At 29.8% G+C, this 13,431-nt stretch overlaps 1 protein-coding gene across 2 annotated transcripts; it reads right to left on the bottom strand.

The window, feature by feature from the left end:
• Positions 1-6,214: 6,214 nt before the first annotated feature.
• Positions 6,215-9,990, bottom strand: LOC114166538 (receptor like protein 28-like). Of its 2 annotated transcripts, XM_028051287.1 has the most exons (2): positions 9,466-9,753; positions 6,215-9,337 (listed from the first exon to the last, which is right to left on the bottom strand). In XM_028051287.1, the coding sequence occupies exons 1-2, from the start codon at positions 9,512-9,514 to the stop codon at positions 6,582-6,584; spliced, it is 2,805 nt and encodes a 934-aa protein (XP_027907088.1). In that variant the 5' UTR covers positions 9,515-9,753; the 3' UTR covers positions 6,215-6,581. The 2 variants fall into 2 exon arrangements, with proteins under 2 accessions (XP_027907088.1, XP_027907087.1); XM_028051286.1 differs by having other exon boundaries at positions 6,215-9,990.
• Between the last annotated feature and the right edge of the window lie 3,441 nt (positions 9,991-13,431).

Consider the following 13,431-nt stretch of genomic DNA (forward strand, 5'->3'; position numbering starts at 1 on the left):
TCAGAATTTCAAAATGCCATTATTTTTTGTATATTTACCATTAATTTATTGATTTATTCATCCATTTATTGGTTACTTATTATTTATATTTATATTTATTTGTAATCATTGTTTCAAATTTTTATAAAACTTTTCAGATTATTGATCTTCACTTTATTATTCAATCACACAGGAAGATTGTATGTTTATTTTAAATTTTAAATTTTAAATTTATATTCTAAAAAATAAGATAATTTAAATAATAATAAATCACACACATATATATATTTATTAAATATAATGTTACCTACAACATATAAATTTCTAAACTTGTGAACCACATACAAGTCGTCATTTATGGATTTCAATATCAATATCAAAATTATATCCCAAATCAAAATCAAAATAAGAATCATATACATAATTAGAAATATATTAAATTTAAATATTCAAATATAAACAACATTTACACATGTAAAAAATAAAAATTATAAAGTTTTTAAACTTTTGAAGATATGAAAATACTTACCATTTAAATTTCAATCTTATTTCAAGATTAAGATTCATATAGTAAAATTTGAAATATATATAAATAAAGTTTGACTTTTAAATTTGAAATTTCAAAAAACTATGAAAATATCCTACTTAAGTTTGATTTTGAAATTCAAAATCCAAAAGAAATAAAAAATTTAAGTCTTTTTAATGGATTATTTTAATACATTTAAACAACTCTCAAATATTTCTAATCTATGAGAAAAGTCACTTATTAAGTTATTTATACAATTTACAATTTGTTATTTCAAAGTAAAGTTTATAAATAAAAGTTTGAAACATGAATTTGTGGTAAAACATGACAACTTTATCACTAGACAATCTATTTTTTATATTTTTTTTGCAATGTCTTTCATTTGTAGTTTTAAATTGTTTACTATTTAACATTTGTATTTTGAGAGAATATAATAACATTAATACTAAACCTGAATGTTGATTAGCTTCTCTCACAATTTTTAATAATAATATTAATATTAAAATTTTATTGCTATACATTTATTTTTAAAATAGAAAGAAATTAATATTAAAATATTCAAAATATTAATAATATGTGGTTCAATATTAACACATATTAACACTTGAAACAAATTTATGTAAATATGTCGTAAAATATATTAATGTTAATAAATAATTTTTAAAAAATTATTTGTACTTATTTATATAAATATTAATATTTAAATTGGATTAGACGTAGACAACGGCGGATGTTTTGAGGGGTACGGAGGGGCTATGGTCCCCCCTAATTTTTTAAAATTTTTTATATATTATATGTAATTTAGAAAATGTTAATGTTTTTTAAAAAGTTTAAATTATATGTAGTTTATATTAAAAAAAATATGATTATTAAATTAGGTATTTTTTTAATTTGTTATAAAGTATAACATTTAATAATAATAAATGATAAAATATAAAATCAAATATAATAAAAATTAAAAATATTTATTAAGATACCTCTTTTTTATTATCTTTTTGAGCTTTTTTACATATTAGATTTATCTCTTATTCTCACATGTTTTCTTTTTGTTTTTGAAAAAAAAAAAGTTGGATACAAACTTTTTTTTTCTTTTCATTTCATTTGTTCTCTTTCACTATTGAAGAAAAAAAGGAAATTCTCATGTCTTTCTTGATCCTAAAATATTTGTTTAATAGTTAGCATTATCTTTTATCTCATAAGTCTTATGTTTATTTTTTATGAATATAGAAGTAAAAGTAATGTATGATGTGTTTTTTCATAACCGATTTTGAATTGTGACTTTATTATCATAGATTTTTTTAGGAACTCTCATTTTTTAATTAGATTGTAATAACTTATTTTTTGATTTTAATCATTTTTAAGAACTCTCAATCTTTTATTAGGTTGTGATAAATATTAATGAAGAATAAGATAATAGATTCATTGTTTTAAAGTGATAAAAGAAAAGCTACATGTAAAGATGAAAACAAGACTAATTCAATTTTTTACATATTTTGAAACATAATACTAATGATCATATTGTTCAATTAGAGGATCATTTTCTTAAAGTTCAACGAGTTACATGAGAAATTTCCTATTAATTATTTAGAAAGGTTTTCATATTTATATTAAAAGAAATAGCTGAAAATTTTAGTTTTTATTTAATTATTGATGAGTTCAAGAATCTGAAAAAACAATACTTTAGATATGTGTGATTTGTTTTGTAATTACGGTTATATTAAATTATGTATTAATTTTTATTGTATAGTGACAATAATTAAAAATATAAATTTTGAGTACATTTTTTGGCTCCCCCAATATTATTGGGCAAGATCCGCCACTGGATGAAGACCTCTATTTCAAATTTGAAAAACTTCTCTTACATATAAATCCACATCACAAATGCATTCCAATATACTATTCCTTTTCCTATGTATTAATTGGATATGCACACATTCTTTTGTTTCCCTTTCTCATTAATACTATTATATTCTTCATTTTTCAGTCTTCATGTTCATTGCAGACCATCTTTTTAAGTAAGTTCTTTTTACTACTCTCTCCCTAAACATTTGGAAGTTTGCACAAAAGATGTGATATGATAAATTGTTCTATTACTTTTTCAGAGGTGTTGACTAACTATTGGAACTTTAGTTCATAAAAAAATAAACCTTTTTTAATGTTTTTGAACAACTGTCACGTATTTTCACCTTTCAATAAAGCTTAAACATTAATTTAAAACATTATTTTGATAACAATGACATAGGTGTATTATTACAAAGTGAAAATTATAAATTCTTAAAAATTTTAAAGATATAAAAATCATTAAAGATTTTAATTTCAAACTTTTTTCTAAAATTAAGATATATATTGCCAAATTTCAAAATCGAAATATATAATAATAAAATTTGAAATTAAAATTTAAAATCTTAAAAAACTATAAAAGTAAAGTAACAAAGTTTTAATTTGGAATTCAAATTAAAAAAAAAAATCTAAACTTTACCAAATAAATAAAAGTATATGTAATTTAATATATAAATACGATACTTATATTTAACAAAATTTATTATCTTATTAAAACGATTTATTTTATATAAAATTATATATAAAATCAAACATGACAATAACTAAATAATATATATATATATATAATTTTCTTTTTAAGTTATAGAATATCAATTGATTTTCGTCTATTTTATTTATTTTTTTTAAAACTATTATAGAATCATTTCCTTATTATTAAATAGAAAACAAATAGATAAGTTATTTTTTATAAGGATTTTAAAAAATGAGTTACAATCTGAAATTTAAACTATACAATAATGATTTTTTTTTAATTAACATTTATATTGTCAACAATACAGAAAATTTACAATTTAAAATTTAAAATTTAAAATAGCAAAAATTGGGTAAAAATATGATATCAAAGTTTAAATCTAAAATTTAGCATCCAAAGAATCGTAAAACATTAATGTCTTTCTAATGAATTTTTAAATATTTTTGAACAACTTTCACTTCTTGACATTTTCTTAAACAATAATTAAAAAAATTAATTTTATAACATAAAGGTCGGTGTATTGTTACAAAGTAAAAATTACAAATTTTAAATATTTTTAAAGATATAAAAATCACTAATGATTTTAATTTTAATATATTTTTTTTCTAAAATAAGATACATATTGTCAATTTTAAAATTCAAAATATAAAGTAATAAAATTTGAATTTAAAATTTAAAATTATAGCAAATTATTAAAATATCTAAATATCTAACATTTAAAGTAACAAAGTTTAAATTTGAAATTTAAAATCCAATAAAACTATGAAAAAATAACTCCAATAGAAGAATCTGCAAAATATCTAACATTTGTATCTTGGTAGAGTATACTTTTTATATTTTCTTAAAATCTAACAATTACATCTTGAAAGAATTTATTATTTACATTTATATGCACAGTCTATCATTTATAGTTCTATGTCGTCTACTTTTCCTATTTTTTATATTGTCTAACTTTTGTATTTTTATTGAGTTTACTCAACAATTTTTATATTGTTCATTGTTTTTATTATCAAAGAATCTACTGTTACATTTTTTTACATTGTCTACTCAATAAATTATTTAAAACTGAATTTGATTTCTTAATTTTATTAACTCATTCTTAATATATTATTTAAAATAATTATACACAATATATTTTGTTAAAAATATATATAAACAACTTAAATATATTTTTACCATAAAATCATAAAAAATATTATTTAATTTTATAAAATAAAATATTTATATTAAATTTAATTATCTTTTTATAATTTTAAATTAATTTAATAAATATATTATAATTTTAAACTTTTAAAATCCTGTGTCCGTGCGTTGCACGGGTATAAATGGTAGTAACATACAATGAAACAAAAACGAACATGCAAACACTAGGTAATTATCATACATTCGTGCGAGAAAGAATAAGACAACCACATGTAAAGCAGATTAAAACGTGACAAGATCGCAGAAAGAAGTCAAAGAAAAGCTGGTCAATTATGACACATGTGCCAAAGGCCTATAGAACTAGGAAAAGTTATAACACACCTGATATACACGCATACACAGTGGTGTGACTCGTCGATGCAAGAATTATATCAAACAGATGGCAGACACATGCATAAACAAGACACCACAACTCTTGATACCACATGACATGAGTCTTTTCTCATATTTCTGATTGTTTTCAACACAGAAATTGATTCATGCGTGTTTTATTCGGTGGATCTATCAACCTAAGAGGAGCAAATCGTCTTTAAGTATTTTCAATCGGTTGAATCACATGAACTACACATTATAAGCGAATGAACCGATTTAAAGATCAAGAAAAAAGAAGGAACAACGATAAATAGAAGAACTTATGTGGTTGACGCTTCCTTGCTCAACCACGCACTCGAAGAGGTCTCTCCTTGCACCAGGGAACTCGAGCAGATCCATTGACCGTACTCCTCATGGGTTAGAAGAAAATCACCGAGAATTTGGAGACTAGATGTAAATACACACCACTTAGTGGACTGAGATAAGTATAGAACTGTTACTTGACTACAAGCTCAAGAGAAAGAGTTTCGCATTACAACGCTTCACACTCGAATTGCATTCAAACAGAGTGTGGCTACTATTATTCTCCAAAATTGTCATGATATCATTGTTGCTATCCATTTATAGAACGAAAGGCTACCATAATCAACAGCTAATCACATACTAAACTATGATTAAAAGAAGAGTATGAATCCAACTATCTACTAACAAGCGTGCAAGAGAAGCTAAAAGGTCAAACATGCACCCCACGCCATAGTTGTCTAAGTTCAAATGCTACGGTGCAAGCTGCCCTCAAGTTTGGGTGAAAACTGTCCACACTGAGATCAACCTGCCGTTGGCGCATAATCCTCTTCGGTTGGCGCCTATGAGTGCACCACACAAGTGAAATATGCTCTTGGTCACTATCTGTTGATCCTCAAGTCGCATCACTCTTCCCTCAACATTATAGAAACTTATGGTATAAGATTAAGTTTTACCTGCCCAAACAGTGAATGCCAAAATTTTCTAGTCAAAAACTGGAGAGACCTCAAGACTAAAAGCATTTAGTTTGTCATCATCTTTTTTTCTTCATATCTATACTCGTTTTCCTTTGGCCACCCAAATTCCTATCTCTTTAATATGATTAGAATCCTTTAAAGTCTTTATTCCCTCCAATAAACCGCCTAGTATAATAATAACGTCTATAATTTTGTTGCCCATCCCCTCAACTACCTATTCATGTCTATTCGTAAAATACCTAACCCCTAACCTCTCGCATAAGCCCCATTACACATAAAGTTTTGGTTATAATACTTGTATTTTGAGATAGGACGATGTTACTTTAACCCATTTTTTTTACCTACTTTTAACCCACCACTTCAATCACCGTTAGATCATCACATCACATCACTAAAAAGAATAAAGAATAAAAAAAAATGATCTAATGATGATTAAAGCAATGGGTTAAAAGTGAATCCAAAAAAGTGGGTTAAAATATCATTTTTCTTTGAGATATTAGTATTTCAATCAGATTTTCACGGTACTCTCTTTTGGGCAAGCATGGATAAAAGAAAAAAAAAATCATACAGTACAAGGGTTCGGCACATCAGTTTAAAAATATAAAAACAGGTCATTCTACTTTACCGAAAGGAGATGCTATTTAATCAAAAACCCAAGTAGAATTCATACAAAACTAGTTTCCAGTATATTACTTTTCACCTGTTACAAGGACCCACATAATTTATTTCCCAATTTCTCTACTTTTTTCCAACCCAATATTGGGCAAAATTCGATGAACACCCAAAACAGAAGCCAACAACTTTAAGTAGCATGGTAGTTCAAATTCTGTTTAGCACCACTTAGAGAAATTATTTGGTCCCACAACAAGAAAAGAAAATAGAAAATTGTATATGGTACAAGAATAATATAGCCATGAAAAGCATCCTCATTCCTAACAACAGTGTAGGAAACTAAATATTGCAGAAGGGTGAAATACAGAAGCGCAAGCTTTCCCTGTTGCAGAAGCCAAGTGAGTAGAGTTTTTTACCTTCAGTTCTTCCACCTTAGAGTTTTGTATCTATTCCCTCCACTGTGTTCATACACAAATTCAAGTTGGGGAATGATCCTGTGAAGCATCTCATCTACATGTTCGGAATACCATAATTTCCATCTCCTCGAGAAAATAAGGGGAAGGATGAAAATTCCAAAGCCAAAAATACATCCCAACTCTGCACTTAAAATATTCCAATCAATTGCACTCTCAGTATGGGAATGCGCATTTAGTGTTTCAGGTGTTGTCCCTTCATCATTGCTGCAACTATGGATCAGAGGAACTCCACACAACTCTTCATTCCCTTCAAAGGAATCTGCATCAAAGGATTGAATTTGTGTACCCTTTGGAATTTCTCCAACTAGGTGATTAAATGAGAGATTCAAATATGCAAGGAAAGATAGACTTGCAAGCTCTGTTGGAATTAGCCCATCAAAATAATTTTCTGACAAATCTAAAGACTCAAGATTCTTCAAATTTCCAATAGATGATGGGATGTGACCGGAGAGGGCATTATTTGACAAATTTAGAGCATTCAAGGCCTTCAACTGCATTAGCTCATTTGGTATTGGACCCTCAAAATTGTTGCTCGACATATCCAAGTACTTGAAGATCTTTTGGATTCTGACCAACTCCATTTGTCTACCTTTGTTGGTAATGGTAATTGAATTCTGAAGTCGAGAAATATCCACTGAATTGAAAAATTCGGTGGATAACTGGTCAAGGATAGACAGAGATACGTTTGTAATAAGTTTAGCAATTCTTACTAATAGATATTTATCCACATTGGACAATAATTCCTCAAAATTCTTGGGATCGCCGTGATCACTGAGATCGATAAATAAGTGGCCAGATTCAGGCACACCATTAGCATCATCACGCATCATTGCTTTCCAACTGTTTAATAGTTCTCCTGGTATAGCACCATTGAAATCATTGGAGGCTAGATTAACCATATGCAGCATTTTCCAATCACCACTGCTCCTTGGGCATCGAATTGAGCCGTGAAGTTTGTTTAACCCTAAATCCATAATTCTCAAGGTGGAAATATTACTTAAGAAGCATGGAAATCTGTCAGTTAATGAGTTTTTTCGAAGATTTAGGACTTGTAGATTCTGGCAATGGGCTAAAGATTTTGGGATGGTACCCTCCAAGAGATTGTCATTTAGGTCCAACAACTTTAGAATACATGAAGTTGGCATTGAATCAGGAATATAACCACGGAGTTTGTTTGCACCAAAATTCAGCACCCTTAGATTACTCATCGTAGCAAAACACTTGGGAATCGTCCCAACAAAGTTATTGTGGGAAAGATCTAGCAGGTCAAGACTTGAAGCATTGCAAAAAGATTCAGGGATTTGTCCCTGGAAGCTGTTGTTTGAAAAAGACAACAAACTTAAGAAAGGAAGACGATTTCCAATGTCCACTGGAATGACAGAGTTGAATCTGTTGTTTGAGTAGTCCAAGCAATTTACTAACGTTGGAATGAAAGGAAAAGACCCTTGTAGTTGATTGAAACTGAGATCCAGGAGAAAAAGGTTTGAACTAAGGTTCCAGAAACTTCCTTCAAAACTTGTCAGAAAATTTTTGGAAAGATTCAAGTGAGTGAGATATTCGTTTTGCCAGATCCAGTGTGGTATTGAGCCCTCGATCTCGTTGTCAGCTAGGTCAAGATGTAGTAGTGTAGATTGATTTCTCAAGAAACTGGGCATTCCTCGCAACTTGCAAGATGACAACATTAGAAATTTGAGGTTGGGATAGTTGGATGGGTCATGAACATCCCTATAGTTTATATCAACTGACAAATTGTTATTTGAAAGACCTAAATAAGTTAGATTACCAAGCTTTCGAATCTTGTCCAATTGTATTGTGCCATTGAGCTTATTTGCATTCAGTTGGATGAGGCGAAGTGTTGTAGTGTTAAAAATAGACACTGGAATTGTCCCATGAAAGTTGTTGTTACCTAAATTAAGCATTTCTAATAAAGGGGAGGCAATAACAAACTCATCCAATGAACCGTTGAATTGATTAAAAGGTACTTTAAGTTCTCTCAAACATGGGAGTTTAAGAAGAGATGAGGGGAGTTTCCCTCTGAAAAGGTTAAATCCTAAGTCAATGCTGACAAGATTTTTATGAACCTCAAAATGATTGGGTGATAACACACCAGCCAAATGATTATGATAGAGGGATAAATATGTGAGATTCTTGGACATATTAAAAGAAGGGAGTGAACCTATGAAGTTATTGTAAGACAAATCTATATAAACAAGTTGGCTGAGTTCAGATATTGAACTTGGAAGTGTTCCATTAAATTGGCAGCTAGATAAATCAATTCTAGACAACAGCTTCAGATTAGAAATCTCACCTGGAAGCATTCCTGAGAAATTTGTATTGCTAAGATTCATGTCGTAAAGAGAACCATGAGATCGGAAGTTTGGTAAAGAACCCCTAAGACCCTTATTGTCAGATATGTCAAGGATTCGCAATGTTGGAATTTGGAAGATATCTTTTGGAAATGAGCCATTCAAACCACAACTTCTGAGCTGCAATTGGACTAACTTAGACAATTTTGCAAAGGATTCTGGCACTGTGCTTGACATATTATTGTGGCTCAAGTTTAGAACAGTGAGTGACTGAAGCTTAGCAAATGAAGAATCAATAGGTCCAGAGAGATTGCATGATGACATGCTCAAAACACGTAGCTTGTGCAATGAAGATAGAGCACGACACCATTGTTGACCTTTGGCAGATATTGCTACACCATCAAGATACAATTCTGTTATATTTGTAACGTTTGGTAGTAAAAGCATTTGTAGATTTGGCTTCTCAAGTATTAGCCTGTGGCTTGAGGAAAACGAGGAAGACAAATCAAGAGTAACTAACCTTCTGAGTTGAGAAATCTCATGCGGAATCTGCCCCTCAAATCCAGCATTAGACAAGTTCAAATACCTCAAATCACTTAACTTGTACAGTTCTGAAGGAATCACTGAACTTAAGTTATTAAAAGCCAAATTCAAGCTTTGTAGATATTGAAGGTTGAAAAGAATGCTTGAATTAACAAGTCCTTCTGAGATAGACTCCTCACTGAGATCAAGGGCTATAACACGACCCTCGTTGCAGGTCACTCCAGGCCATTGACAACAATCTTCACTTTGGTTCCAAAGAATAAGTTTTTTTGATACTGCAGGGTTAAATATCAGGTTATTCTTTAAATGGAGAAGCATGGAACACTGATGGCCAAGAAAATAACCATATGCTGGAAAAATGTTGGCACTATAGTTTAATAAGTAGAATGGTATCAAGAAAAGCCACAAGAGAGTGTCTGTCCTCATTGTAAGCTTTGAGAAGGTGGCCTGTGTTTGTAAAAATTATGGTAAAGACATATTCTCATTCAAAACATATCACTATCGATTTATAGACTACACGTATAATTATTGATCATGTTCCAATCTCCTAAGTCTAACATAAATTGGAAAGCACAAGAACCACTACTATCAAAGTATTGTGAGTAGGTTTCCATTTTCCTAATTCATGTACTTCACATTAGTTATATTATTATGCTAAAAAAATATTTTAAATTTATCTCTACTCAGCATAGTTTTATTTTCTTTCCTTTCAAATATCTTCGTTTATTTCATAAAAAAGTTTAATAAAAGGTTGCAATAAATTTTAAGTTTAAGTTTCAGATTTTATTAATAATTAGTTTTTTAAAGGATATGTGAATTTGTTTTATTACCTAGTTATCTAGGGGTAGGTGAATCGAAGGTCGGAAGTGTTGAATTGTTCAAACAATGTTGATATGAGATGATCGAGTGCCATTTTGAATTATTCCTCCCTTAAAAGTCATCATGCTGGTCCAAATGGAAGTCTTTTTCGCACATTTATATATTGACAATGGTTCCACAAGAAGAAATTTAAAAAATTGATATTTTTCATATCGAAGTTGTGTATTTTTTTAGAATTTTATTATTTTAAAATTTTGAAAAAAATTATTGTTAAATATTTGTTTGACAGAGTATAATTAAGATTAAAATTTTAAGTAAATTTAAATAAAACATTGGCAGTCAAAGCTGAAAAAAAAAATATTTTTTACCTTCCATTATATTTATTGCAATAAACAAACAATATTTATTTTATATCTTACAATGTGAAGAGAGGGCAAATATATGTGATAGAGCACCGAGAAACTTGTAGAGTTTACTTTGCTTAAACGTAAGATATTTTTTTTTTCAAAATTACTTCAAGCACTGGTCTTTGGTTTTGTTTAGAAATTTTAGGTCATCATTATATATTCGTTGAAAAAACAAAAGCATCTCTAAATTTTTTAATGAAATAGTCGGACTTGGTCAACAGTCTCTTTTCCACAATTGCGGAAGAACATAGAATTTTTGTAGTAAGTGGAAGTAGCAAACAGATTTTGAAGACCACAAAGTGGAAAGTATTGTTTAGGAAGTCCAGATAATCACATTTAAATTTCTATACACAAATAAAAATTGTGATATTATAATAATAAATAACAATAGATTCGAGATAGACTTGATGAGAGTGAAGAAGAAAGGGTTGTTGATGATGATGATGGTGGATTTGGCATGGATAATGATAGTGTTGCACATGATGTGCCACGTCGAAATTTTTAGCAGGTATTGGAGAGGTGGAAAAGATTGAAAGTAAAGTCCAATTTGGTTAGGAAAAAGAGAGATGTTGGTGAAGGGTCATTTGTGACTAATGACTGCGTTGGACAACATGAAATCAATGAAGAATATGATAGTGAGCAACTGTGCTCTGATGTTGATATTGATGAAGGTGTTAGTGATAAAGTGCCAAAATTTGTGAAGTATAATGCTGAAGATATGAACAAAAGCTTCAAATTCAGATTAGAGATGAAATTATGTTCCATGAAGGATTTCAAGCATGCCCTTATGGAGCATAGTGTATTGAATGGGAAGGAAATCAAATTTGTCAAGAATGATGACAAAAGAGTAAGGGTTGTTTGTAAAAATAAGTGTGGCTTTCTAATAATAGTGAGTAAGGTTGGTGGTAGCCAAACCTTTAGAGTGAAGACACTTGTTGGTAGTCATAGATGTGGGAGGGTTATGTTCAACAAGAACGCAAATAAAGATTGGGTTGCACAGGTTTTGTTGGACAAATTTTTAGATGTGGGGAACATGATTGTAAACCAAATAATTGATGAAGTTAGAAATAATTATAGTGTTGGGGTAACACCTTGGAGAGCTGCCAGAGCAAAGGAAATTGCAATGGACTACATGGTGGGAGATGGTCAACGACAATATGCTCTCCTTTATGATTATGTGGCTGAGTTATTAAGAGTAAAGGCTGGAACCTTTAATTTCATATTCTTTACCTTCGAATTCAGATTCCTCTTCATTAACCCACTCAAAATAGTTATAGTGTGAATTAGACTGCAAAAGAAAAAAAATTAAACCATTATCGTAGATCAAACTCAAGCAAAAGTGATGGAATTTGTTATACTTACAGCCCAATTTCTACATCTCCAAAACAATCTGCCCTTGTTCTTCACAGTAGTTGCCTTTAGGAGTAACAATCTTTCCCCACACCCACATACTTTTGATGCTATTTCCGAAGACAAGGCACAACTCTGCGACATTTTCGAACCAATCTTCCTTTGCGTAAAATCGAAACATGTGCTACCACTCTTCATCACTGACTCCAGACGAATGTTGTTGCCTCAGTTTCCCCAACACGAACCAATCTTCCTCTTCAGTCACACTCTTTAGCACCTTAGCACCGTTCCAATCCTCAAATCGTAATGTTAGGGTTCAAATCCTCTCTTTGAAGCTTCTGAGTAAAATAAAGTAATTAACTTTCGTTTTGCCACGTTTCATTGTAGCTTAATTGATTCTTAAAATAACGGGTGACATGGAACTCTGTTTGCCTGCTAAAAAAAAAAAACTAACGGCGTCCTAAAATGGGGACCAATTCCACGAGTTTCAGAAGATGGGGGACCAAAATAGATTAAAGTTTGAAGGAGGGACCAAAACCAAAAACGCTCAATAGTTTGAGGACGTAAAACATAGTTAACCCAATTTTTAAATAGAATAGGTTTCTATTTACTCAATAATTTTTTTTTCTTACTTTTCAAATATATCAATTAAGACAATTAGTTCTATTTGAGGTCAATTTTAAATGAAATATAGCCTTTTGTATAAATAATGATTGAAAACACTCTAATAGGGTCGGTTTGAATAATTGATATGAGTGTGCAGACTTGTTGGACGATCCAACCAATTAGTGGCGAAAGTGAAAAAGCTAAATGAGCTTAGGTCACATTGGGAAAGCCAATTTCTCGCTAGAAGAGTTATTATGGTAAGAACTTTAAGACACTACTCGCTAGGTGATTATAACCTCTAGTGAGACAAGCAAGGCTTCTATAGCTAAGATAGAGAATTTTTTGAGAATTTTCAAAAAATTGTTTTTAAATGCTATAAAATGTTAAAATTATTGATTTTTCATGATATTGTTCTTTTGAATATATTTTTTTGAATATTTTTATATGATGATACTTGAAAATAAATTGAGATAAAAAAAATATGTATGATTAATGAGCTACTATGAAATTTGCATGTTATATGAAAAGAAGATGAGGGAGGTGTTCTTACACACCATAATATGCAGCATGGTTTGTAGACTAGTTAATTGGCTCACTTTTCATGGTTTGGCCCTGGCCCACATGGGTTGGGGCTAAAAAAGCCCACAGGGTCAAAAAACCCCTCATTGAAAAAGTCCATAAGGCCAAAAATCCCACAAAAGCCTTGTGGTATAAGGCCAGCCCATGGGCTTTTTGTTTTTAGAAAAAAATATTCATTCTAA

The sequence above is a fragment of the Vigna unguiculata genome, chromosome 10 (assembly GCF_004118075.2).
Source record: "Vigna unguiculata cultivar IT97K-499-35 chromosome 10, ASM411807v1, whole genome shotgun sequence".
NCBI classification, from domain to species: domain Eukaryota; kingdom Viridiplantae; phylum Streptophyta; class Magnoliopsida; order Fabales; family Fabaceae; genus Vigna; species Vigna unguiculata.